Raw genomic sequence first — 14,787 nt, forward strand, 5'->3', positions numbered from 1 at the left:
TTCATCCTAAACTCCATCCAGGACCCCATAAATGCCCTGTATCCATCTTCCCTGACCATCCTCCACTGTGTGGAATGTACCACAACTTCAATAAGACTTGCTTGCTTTACTGTCTCGCTATCTGTTCCCATCATGTTCTGCATTTTTCCAGTGGTACTGGGCTTCCCAGTTATGTCAGTTCAAAGCATGAGTAGTTGTCCAGGGTTGTGACTGGGGATTCAGCAGCTGCAGTCCCACTTATAGCCCAAGGTTTTGACTTAGGGAATGCAGAAAGTGAGGGCTGAATCAGAAACCATTTTTTCCTCATGGAAGGGTCCTTCCCCTGCCCCTCTTCTCCCTAACACCAGGGCTGTCCTCTACTGAACCACAAGTCCCTCAGGCTTTTTTCCCTGGCCACATAAGTGGCAAACAGAGGAGACTGCTGCTTCTGCCTGTATTTCAAACCTTCCTAAGTGTGCTAAGACAGGCTCAAACAAGATAATATATATAAAATGCTTTGTAAAGTCTAAAGCATTATACAGAGATGACTGATTCTTATTTCAAGGACCTGTGGTTTCATTGGTATGAATACCCCTTCTACCGATAAGGATTTTAACTCCTCCCTAACTTAGTAGCCAGTCTTTGTCAGTGGCTAAAGCTCAGATATCATCCCCTATGGCCAACCTCATCTTCTGAAGATTAGATCTGGCCTCAGACACGTCCTTGCTGTGGACCCTGGGCAAGTCACTTAACCTAATTTGCCTCAGTTTCCTTATCTGTCAAATGATCTGGGGAAGGAAATGGCAAACCACTTCAGTTATCTTTGCCAAGAAAATCCCAAATGGGTTTAGGACGAGTTGAACATGAACAAAAAAGACAACCTTCTGGCCATCGTAACATGGTTGACATTCAGACATGTAGCCCTTCTCAGTCCAGTACTCAAAGTATCTCTGTGAATCAATTTCTTTATTTATAAAATAAACAGATTGGAAGAGATGATCTCTAACGCATCTCTAGCTCTGAGTCTATGAACCTCGAAAGCTTATGCTTTCCTCCTCTAGGTGAAAATCATCTATGGGAGTTGGTGGACAGCATGAGCTAATGAATATTTTGCAGATCTTGAAAGTCACTGAAATATGTACTGCCACTCCCTACCACCTCTGAGTAGATTAATCATAAATCCATTTCTAGTATGTATAGAATACAGTAACTTACATCATAACCAGCATAATAACAGCTTACATACATAGAGCATTAAGGTTTACAAAGTGCTCTCCTTACAATAGCACTGTGAATCAAGTGGGAAAAACAGTATTATCCAGGCACTTAATAAATGGTTACTGACTGATCAGTTACAATTTTATTGATAAAAATTCAATTCAATAAATATTTATTAACCACTTATTATGTGCAAGGCACCATGCTAGGCTGGGGGGTGGGGTTGAGGTGGTGGTGGCACAAAACAGTTCCTGTCCGGAAAGAGTTTACATTCAATTTGGAGAAAACAACACATGCAAAGAAAATTAAAGGAAAAATATGTACCAAGTAATTTCTAGGGATAGGGCACACATCTAATATGAAGGGCAGTTTGTTAATCACAGAATAGGGACTTAACTGGACACGATGACAAACTAAAAATAGGGCTGGATAGAGGTACAGGAGGGATGGGGCTCACATGCATAGGCATGAGGGAGCAGGAAGTGGTGTTTAGGAAAGGGAGCTTCAGGTTAGGCAGCCTACCTCTGTGAAACGTGAGGATTCTAAGTGGAACCACCAAGCAACCGATTCTTATGGCAGGCTAGAAATCCCTAAACAAGACTTGGAAAGTTGCATTCAGTGTAAGGTGCGTGGAGGATTACTTGCAATGCATATCCCTGAGTCACCTCACTGAAGACTTGCTTCCAACTTGACCATGAAATATTAATGACCACTGTGAGTCTGTCCATCAGCCAACTAGCTCCAAATCCATTTATCTGAACCATCATGTTTCTTCTTTTCCATAAGAAGAGTATGAAATACTTTTGTCACACACTTTGCTAATATCTAGGAAAATTATAATTATCTACAACAGTGGTGTCACACTCAAATGGAAATGAGGGCTACTAACCCATAAGTAAAGATCCCTGGGAAGCATATATTTTTTTCAGCTGAAACTTTTCTTTAATTAAAAAATTATTTATTTTCAATTAATGGAACAAAATAAGCATTTTCATTAACACAGCACAATAACGCAATCACTGCACATGAAACTGCAAATCTACCATGTACAACTCGCTATTGCCTCCAAATATACAGCAAAGTTATGTAAATTTCTTTTTTCTTTTTTTCTCCCCTTCCCCCACCCCAGAGATGGCTATATTGAGTTAGTGTTAAAATGTGACACTAAGTTTTATTCCATTTTTATTTACCTTGCTAATCTGATTCAGATGGCACTCTGGAACGCAGCAGGTCACTTCCTGGGCCCACATATGACACCTCTGCTCTACAGCAGATCCCCGATGACCAGTATAATAACATATCAGAACAGGAAAGAAGGTGAGTCTGGCCATGAGATCATGTATGTCCTACACTAAGGAAACCTTAAAGTGGTATCTAAAACGTCAGCTGTTCTTATTTATGTGTGTAGGTCTCATCTTACTTAAGCCAAACTGTTCTTAGAGAACCAACCATTACATGGAGAATAATCATGTAATTTAATGTTACCTGATAGTCTTCCACACATCAAAGCCATCCAGTGGTTTCGTGCTATTTGTATGTCCACCAGCAAGGTTGACTAGAGTAGGCAGCCAGTCAGAAATGTGGATGAGTTCCCAGCTTTGTGCTCCTTTCTGTCTCAGTAAGGGGCTGGCTACGAAGCCTACTCCTCGAATTCCGCCTTCCCACAGTGACCATTTTCTTCCTCTGAGTGGCCAGTTGTTGCCTCCAGCCAAAGTCTGTCCACCATTGTCTGGAAAAAATTAGATATGTGTATAAAGACCATGTTAGCATATACAGAGGTGATGAGACCTTTTAATTCTCCAGTGGTCTGAGACCGCTTGTGAGAAGGAAATTCAGTAACAGTAAATCCTCAAGATGGATTTATGTCCCAAAGACGTGGATTTTGCATCAGATTAAGAAAATTTTGTGTGACCTAAAACCCATAGATTGTGGATGTTGAAGCATGATGTATAGATAAAAAAGACTAGGTCCAAGTCACTTTTTAGTGACGTAAGGCTCCCAATAAGACAGCTGAGATTATCTGATTTACTTTAGGCTATATTATTTTTTTAAATTTCTGTTGACGTATTTGTTTTATATCACCTTTATTTCTGAATAGATGCCTCTACTCTCCCTAACCAGGAAGCTATACCTTGTACCAAAGAATAAAAAAGAAACGGGGGGAAATTCAGCAAAATTAACCAACGCATCATTTAAATCAGGCTACCTAGTTTTTGTGATTTACCACAAAACTCAGCACTAAATGGATATTCCAGAATTCTCACAGTAATCTGAGATGCTCAAGTGTATAAACTGAGGATTTCTTCGATGGACTAACCTAATCTCTATACAGATAGGTGGCACAGTGGATAAAGCACCAAGTCTGGAGTCAGGAAGACTCAGGTTCAAATCCAGCCTCAGACGCTTACTCACTGTGTGAGCCTGAGCCAGACACTTAGCACTGTTTGCCTTGGTTTCTTCAGCTCTAAAATGAGTAGGAGAAAAAATGGCAAACTACTTCCATATCTTTGCCAAGAAAACCCAAAATAGAGTCATGAAGAGTTAGACATGACTGAAATGACTGAACAACCACAACAAAAGATATTAAACAGGAAAAAATACTCTGAAAGAGTTCTCTGCTCAAGGCAGACTGACAAGCTAGGCTTGTCTTGGATAGTGCTGGGCATATGTGCTATTTATTTTCCTAAATGACACAGCGAATGAAGAAGGTAAATGTAGAGAAGTGTTTCTCAGTTTAATAACTGAAGAGACACGTCATCCCCACTATCTGAAGAAGCTATGTGGACAACTATGTGCCCTTTTACAATTTAAAACAGCAAAATAAGTTATTCAAATACAGAAATTCAAGCTCTTGAAGAGTTACAGGCTTTACATTGCAGCACATGCTTAAGGTCACTTTGTCAGGCTCCCACCCACCCAAGCTTATGGGGTCCCATGAGGGAGGCAATGACATTTCCCTTGTAGGCTCTGAAGACAGCTCTAAGGGGTTGGAGGTGCTGATATTTTTGCCCAATACTACAATTCACAAGCCCCACTGGTGGGCTTCCTCCTATGATTAGCAGCTGATATCAATTAGTCAATCAGACTTAATTCATTTTTGTAAAGGGTTATTCATTCAAGTGGCGTAGTAAGAACAGTTGATACAAAATAATCCCCTCAAAACTCTGTGACATGTTCTCTCACCAGAATATACAGGGTCCAGGAGAAAATGGACTCAAACTTACAGGGCACATGGGCCAAAGGGGAAACTCCCAGCTCCCAGATGCTGGAAGTCCTTTTTCCTTTCATGGGATACTCATGAAATTCCCGTTGGCTATGGTATGGATTTTTTGTTGGGCTCCATGTAGAACAAGAGTTCTTTTGTGTCATAGACCGGATTTGGCAGTTGGGTAAGCCTATGGAATCCATTTCAGAATACTTTTACATGCATAAAAGATTTACATTACAATAAAAAGATTACAAAGAAAACCAATTCACTAAAAATTTCATTTATATATGTATACACACATATACATACATACATTCATATATGTACATATATACAAATCTATGTGTATACATGTGTATCTACATATACATATACGCACACATATATTTAAATGGAGAGAGCAGAGAGAGAAAGAGATCACGGACCCCAAGTTAAGGAAGAATGCTAACTCTGCCTTTCTTTAGTGAGTCTAGTTCAGGGGCAGAGAACCTGCAGCCTCAAGGTCACATGTGGCCTTCTAGGTCAGTAAGTACAGCCTTTTGATTGAGTCCAAGCTGTACAGAACAAATTCTTTTATTGAGAGGATTTGTTCTCTGAAGTTTAGATTCAGCCAAAGGGCCACACTTTAAGACCTAGAAGGTCACATGTGGCCTCAAGGCTGCAGGTTCCCCACATCTGGTCTAATTTGTCTTTAGCTCCCAATGATGATATTACCACTGGTCACTGTCATTCTGGGTTCATTGCTAGGATACCAATGGGAAATCCAAATGATCTGATTCTCCAAAATTCACAAAGTAATAAAGGAGAAAAAGAAGGAGACTAAGGCTCTGTTTACCCCTCTCTATCCCCTCAAGTGAGTCCTCTCCAGGACTTGGCTAGAATAACTGTCTCTTCACTTGACACTAGAACTTCTTTGGTTTAAAAACTGATCTGGGAGGGATGGTGCCAAGATGGCAGAGAGAAGGCAGGGACTCACCTGAGCTCTCTCCCAAATCCCAAATCCCTCCAAAGGCCTTTAAATAATGCCCTAAAACATCCTGGAGTGGCAGAACCCACAAAAAGATGGGGTGAAACAATTTTCCAGACCAAGACAACTTAAAAGTTTGATTGTCACACTAGGGTGAGAGTGGAACACAGACCCGTGCAGACCAAGCCCCAGCAAACCAGAAGCAGGCCTTAGGAGTAAATGAACTAGCAGATACAGTAACTGCTTCTGGGGCTCTCAGCTCACAGACGGTAAGGGGGTCAAACAGCTGGTCAGAAGAAAATCACAGTGGCTTCTTTGCTAGCACTGAGCACAGAATTCTATTGCGTTGCCCATACTCAGATCCAGGTAACAGTTCTAGGTGGAAGTCTTAGGGTGAGGAGGAGAACCAGCATACAAGAGCTTGTGGTCACAGTGGAGCAGGAGCCTTCATCACAATTCCAAGGCAGAAAAGAGTACTTGTGGCCTTGTGGCCACTCACAGACCAGAGCACTCAGGCCAGGAGAGTAGTAAGCACCTCTCCTTAGATCATACCACCTTGCAAAAACTGAAAACTTAAAGGTCCCTAGAATTATCTCTGAAAACAGCTGTACAAAACCCTTGAAGCTTGGAACAGTGTACCCTCTGCTCTGGAAGCAGAGCCCCACTTTAGGAAAAAGTTAAAAGTCCAGAAATAGGCTGGAAAAATAAGCAAACAACAGAAAAAATTCTGACCATCTAAACTTACTACGATGACAAGAAAGATCAAAACACACACTCAAAAGAAGGCAGCAAAGTCAAAATTCCTACATCTAAAACTTCCAAGAAAAATAGGAATTGGTCTCAGACCATGGAAGAGCTCAAAAAGGATTTCAAAAATCAAGCAAGAGAAGTGGAGGAAAAATCTGGAAAAAAAATGAGAGCGATGCAAGAAAATCATGAAAAAGGAGTCAACAGTTTGGTAAAGCAGGAGCTGAATCTGCCTGAAATGCTGAAGAAAATAATACCTTAAAAAACTAAAAGAGGCACAAGAATCCAATGAGGAAAAGAATTCCTTGAAAAGTAGAATTGGCCAAATGGAAAAAGAAGCACAAAAATTCACTCAAGAAAAGAGTTTATTCAAAAATGGAATTGGCCAAATGGAAAAGGAGGTACAAAATCTCACTGAAGAAAATAATTCTTTAAAAATTAGAACTGAGCAAGAAGAAGCTGATGACTCTATGATACATCAAGAAACAATAAAACAAAACCAAAAGAATGAAAAAATAGAGGATAATGGGAAGCAACCTATTAGAAAACAGCTGACCTGGAAAACCATTCCAGGAGAAATTATTGGACTTTCTGAAAGCCATGTTCAGAAAAAAAAGAGAGAGCCTAGACATCATCTTTCAAGAAATTATCAAAGAAAGCTGCCCTGGGATTCTAGAACCTGAGAATAAAGTAGAAATTGAAAGAATCCACCAATCACTTCCTGAAAGAGATCCCAAAATGAATACTCCCAGGAATATTATATCACATTCCAGAGCTCCCAGGTTAAAGAGAAAATATTGCAAGTAGCAAAAAAGAAACAATTCAAGTATCATAGAGCTGCGGTCAGGCTAACAAAAGATTTAGCAGCTTCTATGTTAAAGGGTTGAAGGCTTGGAATATGATATTCTGGAATATAACCAGGAATCACTCTACCCAGCGAAACTGAGTATAATCCTTCAGGGGAAAACAATGAATATGTAATGAAACAGAAGACTTTCACTCATTCCTGATGAAACGACCAGAGTTGAATAGAAAATCTGACTTCCAAACACAAGACTCAAGAGAAGCATAAAAAGGTAAACAAGAAAAGAAAACCATAAGGGACTTAATAAGGTTATGCTGTTTACATTCCCACATGGCAAGGCAATATTTGTACCTCATAAGAACTTTCTCATTATTGGGGCAGTTAAAAAGAGTATATATACAAAGGGCATGAGTATGAGTTGAATTTGATGGATGGGATGCTATCTTTAAAAATAAAATTAATGGATGAAAGAGGAGAATGCACTGGGAGAAAGGGAAAGGGGAAAGTAAATGGGGTAAATTATCTCACATAAAAGAGGCAAGAAAAAGCTTTTACAATATAGGGGAAGATGGGGGAGGTGGTGGGGAATGTTTGAACCTTACTCAAAGAGGGAATAACATATACCATCAGTTGGGTACAGAAATCCACTTTATAGGAAAGAGGGGAAGGGGATAAAAGAAGGGGGGCTGCTCATAGAAGGGAAGGTAGATTGGGGGAAGCAAGAGTCAGAAGCAAAACACTTTTGAGGAGCGACATGATGAAAGGAGAGTGATAATAGAATAAATATGGGGGAAATACAATTAGCAATCACAACTGAAAAATTTGTTGAAGCAAGTTTCTCTGATAAAGGTCTCATTTCCTCAAATATACATAGCAACGAGTCAAATTTACAAAAATAAGAGCCATTCCCCAATTGACAAATGATCAAAAATATGAACAGTTTAAAGTTACCTATAGCCATATGAAAAAATGCTCGAAATTACCAATGACTGTAGAAATGCAAATTAAAATAATACTGAGGGACTACCTCACACCTATCAGATTGACTAATAAGACAGAAAAGAAGAAAAATAAATGTTGGGAGAGATGTAGAAAAATTGAGACATTAATGAATTGTTGGTGGAGTTCTGAATTGATTCAACCATTATGTAGAGCAATTTGGAAATATGCTCAAATATTTATAACAGCTCTTTTCTGGTGGTAAAGAAATGCAAATTGAGGGGATGCTAATCAATTAGGGAGTGGCTGAACAATTTGTGGTATATGATCATGATGGAATACTATTGTGATATAAGAAATGATAAGCTAGCTGCTCTCAGAAAAACCTGGACTTACATCAATTGATGCAAATCAGGAGAACATCATACACAGTAACAGCAACATTGTAAGATAATCAACTGTCAGTGCCTTAGCTATTCTCAGCAATACAATGATGCAAGACAACTCTGAAGGCTGATAATGAAAAACGCTGCCCATGCCCAGAGGAAGAACTGATGGAGTCTGGACATGGACCAAAGCATCCTTTTTTTAATTTTCTTTATTTTGGTCCATGCTTTCTTTTACAACATAACTAATATGGAAATATTTTTTGCATGATTACACATGTATAACCTACATCAAACTGCTTGCCTTCTCAATGGGAGAGGGGAGGGAGGGAGACAATTTGGGACTCAGTTTTTTAAATGAATGTTGAAAATTGTTTTTATTTGTAATTGGGGAAAAATAAAATATTCAACAAACAAACAAGTAAAAAAACCTCATCTGGTATTTTATAGAAGACTCACACGGCAAGAACGGATCTTATTAGCTAATACCAATAAATCCTCTTTGGAGCATCACTCCATTTCATCGAACTTTCAAGGGTTTCTCAAACCTAGTCCAATGCCCTTGTTTGATGATTGATTAAAGTAAAGATGTCTAGGCCTTGTTCACTCCTACTTCATACTTTTAAGTGGGATTGGGTGATTCATTGATTTATTAAATGAGCCCCCAACTTTTACATCTCGAAGAGTCCATGAAATGGTCAAAGTAAGCCTACAGAAAGAGAGTAGACTTCTGTACCAATAGGCTGTGTGTCTTTACTTTTCTAAGGAAATAAAAAATTTTTCCAGATTCTCAGAGAAAGAAATGTTTAACTAAAAAAGCAATTCTGAAAATTTAGCTGTCTTTGGGACACTGAGTGCAAACCACTGTGCTAGGCAGAATGGAGTAAAAGACACAATTCCCTACCCTTATTTGAATTTACAATCTAGAGAAGACAACAATAATATGAATGTACAGAAACACTGAAAATATGTAAATACATACAACTAATTTTGCCTACATATGGTACAAAATATAGGTAAAATTCCTTTGCAATGAACTCCACTGGGACTTCTACAATGTTTTGTAATAATGGAAATTAGGTAAATTGAATACATTGCTAGAAAGCACATGTCAAATCTAAAGAACTAGAGATGTAAGATAACTAAAATTTAGCTTATTAGTAACAGGGAATTGGCAGGCAAAAATGCTTTTAATTCAGAGGAGAAAAAAAGAGGTGTCAGGCACACATCATCCCACTTCCTTCCTTCTCTCAATCAACAGATCTTGTTTTCTTTGGCAGAGAGCTCAGAAATTTCAATGGATTTGGTTTAAGTGGTGTAGTTTTTTGCTGTAGGAAGATCTGCTGCAGGGTTGTTGAAGCTCACTAGCTGCCAAGACCAGTCCGTTCTACCTCCTTGACATCTCTCACATCCATCTCCTTTTCTCTTCTCACAAAGCCACCTTTCAAAAATCCTTAACTAGAGGACTTAAATAGCCAATAAATTAATTTACTAATTAATTCTTATTAGTCTCTCCCTCTTCCAACCTTTCTTCTGCCCAGTTACTAAATTGATACTCTAAAATACAGGACTATTTATGTCTCTCCTTTCCTCAAAAAGTTCCCTGTTGCCCCTTGGATAAAGTATAAACCCCTCTGGCATTTAAAAGCTCATCACAATATGACTCCAGCGTAATTTGACATTATTTCCCCTCACACATTCTATGTTCCCACAGAGTGGAATCTATTTGTTGCCTCCTTCACCTCCCACCTCCGTACCTTTGTACTGGTTGTCTCAGAATGTTCTTTCCCCTCTCTTCTGCCTATTAGAATACTTAGGTTTCTTCAAGGTTCAGCTTTAGTATGACCTCCTTCAAAAGGAGTTTCCTCATTCCCCCAACTTTCTGTGTCCCCCTCAATCACTCTGTACTTGGTTTGTATGTATTTTGTGTTCACTTATGTGAATACAGCATCTTCTGGTAGAATATAAGCTGCTTGAGGGCAGGGCCAAACTCACTTTTGTCTCTCTCTCTCCAGTCCCTAGCACAGTTCCTGTAACATAGCAGGCTCAATAAGGGCTTGTCGACTGGCTGATTGAAAGGAAAGAGATTAAAGAGCTCACCTACAACCCAGCTTAATTATCTTCTCTCTAAGAATGATGAAAATAACACTGAATCATTATACATGAACAGAACCCAGAGGACACACTTGCCAGCCAGTTGCTGCTATTGTGGTATTCCACTAAGATGTCAGAATAATGCAGTACAAGAGAAAGGGTTTGGGATTTTAAGTCAGAAGACCTGGGCTTGAATCCCAATTCTTCAACTTACTACTTGTAGGAATTTGGCCAACTTAATTCTTTTTCTGGGCCTCAGTTTCCTCATCTACAAAACAAGAATGAAGTGGCCTCTGAGATCTCTTCTAGCTCTGAGTCTCTGACCTTATCATCCTATGAAGTTACTCAATTCCCCTGAACCTCAGTTTCCTCATCTATAAGATGAGGGGGTTTGACTCAAGTCCCTTTCAGCTCTAAATCTATGACCCTATGATCCCAAGGAGGAAAGTGATTTTTATCTTGACTATTTCAATTAACTTAGGAAAAACTTGCTTGCACTGATACAGAAACAATCCTATTTCAAACAATGTTTTCTCTCCCCTTTGCTCTTTTCCTAATTTCCCCTCTTAATAAAAGTTATTTTTGCTATGGTGGTCAAAGTCTCGTTTTAAGAGGTATTTTTCACTGTTTCCCAGTTTCCTAATGAAATTGTTAAGGGAAAGCTGCAAGTCAAAATAAAAAGCCTTTCATGGCAAGGGAAATCCAGAGAAGAGAGCATTTTAACTATGTTTTGACTAGAGTAAAACCTGATTATAAAAACTGGCATCTCTATGTGTAATGTCAAAACAAAAGAATGGTTAGATAATGCAAAATGAACATTCCTTACACCAGTACTTCAAGGATCCATGCTTTCAGTGAAGTACTCCTTCTGCAGATGCCTTCCCTCGTCTACAGATTAACGAATCACGGCAGCCAAAAGAATCCATCAACCTGTGGCCGAGTCTTAGATCACAAAGGCTTCCCACGAGAACCAGAATAACTTCCAAAGGAGAGAGTCGAAGTCTAATGGCATTGCCTTTCAGAACCCAAGGTCACTTGTTAAGGAGTTTAGAAGAGCACAGAAGGGTATATTTGGAAATGAAGGTGACAGGAGAGAACTGGCAGTGCACATTAATTGGGGGATGGCTTAACAAATTGTGGTATATGAATGTAAGAGAATATTCTTTTACTGTAAGCCATGATGGAAGGGGTAGTTTCAGAGAAATCTGAGAAAACATGTATGAAACGATGCAGGGTAAAGTGAACAGATACTAGGAGAACAATTTCTACAAAAATAGGAACATTATAAAGACAAACAACTTTGAAAGACTTAAGTCTGATCAATGTGATGACCAAACCCAATTCCAGAGGGCCTATCTATCCACCAAGTACACTATCCGCCCCTGGTAGGGAGGTGATGACCTCAAAGTGCAGAATGAGACCTACATTGTTTCTTGGCCTTCTGATCTTAATCAGGAGAAGATATTTCAAAATGAGACCTATGTTTCTGGACATGGCCAATGTGGGAATTTGTTTTGCTTGACTATGATTATTTGCTACAAGGGGTTTTTTTTTGTCTTTTCTAGTGAGGCAAGAGGAGGTAAGGAGAGAAGATAAATTCTTGTTAATTGCAATAAATGAACAAACATAAATAAAAGAAAATAAAAGTGATGTGAAAACAAATTATAATTTTTCTTTTGGTAAGGCAATCGGGGTTAAGTGATTTATCCAGGGTCATATAGTTAAGAAAATTTATTTAAAGAAGAAAAAAAAGAAGAACCCAAGGTCACTTCCCTGCCAGAGTAAAAGCATCAGAAGCACACTTGAACAGAAGTTATTATTTATTATTAATTAAAATTTTCTACTATAAAATTCCATGTCCCAAACACCAATTGATCAATGATCTCATTAGGTTTAAAAAGAATGTTGGTGATTACTCTTCTTGTTCCCAACTAGCAAAAACCAAGATGAGACCATGGTAACTGGGTTCCCCCACAAAGGAATCTAGCTGGGATGTGGAGCTACCCTGAGTCTTCAGATCAGACCTTCTGTCATCCATAACCTGAGATCCATGCAGAGAAGCCTCCTACTGGGTGATGCAAGGCATCAGGGGAAGAAACACAAGGCTGCTGATTGGAAGTTGTTCCTACAATAACAATAGCATTCAGAAGACAAACAGCTTTGCAAGCTGTAAGGACTCTGACCTACAGAACTCTTAATCATAATTCCAGAGAGCTGATGATGAAGTGTGCCACCCAAACCCTGATGGAGAGGTGATAGACTAAGGCTATGGGATGATAGTACAGTTTTTGGACATGGACAACTATGACCCAGTCACACTATCATTAAGCCTATACCCCAATGGCATCAGTGAAAGAGGAAAAGGACCCATATGTTTATTCAAAAATATTTTTAGTAACTCTTTTCATGGTAGCCAAAAATCAGAAACTAAAAATGTGTCCTCCCATTAGGGAAGGCTAAGCAAATTGTCATACACACACACACACACACACACACACACACACACATATAATATTACTGTGCCATAAGAAATTATAAAATAGACAATTTTAGAGGAAACTGGGTGGGCAGACAATTATTAACTGATGCAACCAAAGTGAGAACTAGACAACTTATACAATGCTGACATTATAGAGAAAAACAACTTGAAAGATTTTAGAGCTCTGATCCATGCAGTGATAAGATATCAGCCCAAAAGAATAAATATGAAACATGCCACCCACCTCTTGAGAGAGAGATAAAGAACCTAAAATGCACAAAAAGATACACATTTCCAGATATGGCTAATACGAGAATTTATTTTGCTGGACTACGTAGACAGGAATTCAAAGATTTGTTTTTCAGGTTTGTTAAATATGGGCAATGGTTGGTGGGGGAGTGGAGTGGAAGGAACAGATGAATTTTTTGTAACAAAGGAACTTCTGTCCTTTGAAGCTTCTCCCAATCTCTTCCTTCCTTGCCAAAGTATCTTGTGTTTATCTACTTGGCATTTATTCGCATTTATCCTGTCTTTGTCAGTGTATGTACATATTCTATCCCTCCATTACAATATAAGCTCCTAAATGCATGGATTGTTAATTCCTGGTATTCCCAGCACCTGCAGCATGGTAGGCATATCACACATGCTCACTGATTGACTGATAGCTTGACTGTCGAATGATGAATGGATGGATGGATGGATAATGACAGGATGTATTGGAAACAGATTTCTCTTGCTCCATATTTGTGCCTGATACCGTCAATGGTTTTCATTAGCCTTGCCTTTAAAGAGCATATTCTCTTTCCAAACACTCTATGGTCACTGGGATAATTTGGGGATAGCCCCTGGGACCCCGACAAGCCAAAGTCATAAGCACCAAAACTGTGGCTCCCATGGAAGTCCCTGTGATATAAAAGAGAACTGTCTGAGGGCATCTAAGGACAGAATTTGGTCCCAGTGTGGAAGGTGGCTATTCTCGGAATACTCACTCAGCTATGTTCCACTGACCCCAAAGGACCATGTGACATAAAACAGAATCAGAATTTGTAGGCTCAAAAACGAAATACAAATGCAGAGCAGAAATGCTCTATCCCAGTTTTCCGTGAAACTTCAGATTACTGTAGACATAGCCTAGCAGAGCTGTTTGCTATGGGAGGAGGGAAGAAAAAAAGATATTTACATGACAATTTTTTTTTTTTAAAGAAACAGCAAGTTGTGAACAGCAGATTTGCAGGGGGTTTTTGGTACTATGTTATGGAAATACTTGTTTTATTCCATAATTTTTTTAAAAGAGCTGCTTGTTTCAGAGGAAAAAAAAACCTAATAATGAGAACCTGTAGGTGCCCTCTCCTCCTCCTAGATACTTTTAAACCATAAACACAAAAATGATTGTGTTTCCCTCATGATTATTTTTATTTTGAATGGGTCCATTAAGTTTCCATGACTTTAAGTAAAGTACATCAATAATTAATGGAAGAGGTGCAAGAGCCTTGACCTCTGATTCAAGTTAAATACCACAAAAAAGAATATTTATTCAAGGATGATCTAGGAAGGCATTTCTGCAGCCCTCTGCTTCACCAAAGAGGAAATTCCTGCCTGTCCTTGCCAGAAGGAGTCCTAACTAGCAGGTCAGATCAGGGCTTTGACCCTCCAGGCCACTGTGGGACACTAATCCAACTTCACAAACTGACTGAAGGAGGCAGCAAAGAGAGAGTTCCTGCTGAGATGGGAGAAAGCGGGAGGGCTGATGTAATGACACTGGCGGCCAGATCCTAAGTAACTTGTTGGGGGTGTAAGCTCAGTTCCATGTGGACAGTCTCGAGCAGGTAAAGGTGAGGACTTCTAAACCTTAGAGTTCTCATGAGGCCCCCCAGGGAACAGCAGGGAATTGAGGTGTGAGACCGGGCTATCTTGTGCATTTCTGCCTCTTCCCGTGGGAAACATGCTGGGAGAGAGCATCCCCGC

At 39.3% G+C, this 14,787-nt stretch overlaps 1 protein-coding gene across 1 annotated transcript in view; it reads right to left on the reverse strand.

The window, feature by feature from the left end:
* ARSB (arylsulfatase B) overlaps window positions 1-14,787 on the reverse strand; it is a 260,017-nt gene that overhangs the window by 130,343 nt on the left and 114,887 nt on the right. Inside the window, exon 5 of the mRNA XM_072606420.1 lies at window positions 2,683-2,926. Coding sequence (XP_072462521.1) covers window positions 2,683-2,926 — 244 coding nt within the window. The remainder of the gene's footprint in view (window positions 1-2,682; window positions 2,927-14,787) is intronic.

Source organism: Notamacropus eugenii, chromosome 4, assembly GCF_028372415.1.
Source record: "Notamacropus eugenii isolate mMacEug1 chromosome 4, mMacEug1.pri_v2, whole genome shotgun sequence".
Classification (NCBI taxonomy): Eukaryota; Metazoa; Chordata; class Mammalia; order Diprotodontia; family Macropodidae; genus Notamacropus; species Notamacropus eugenii.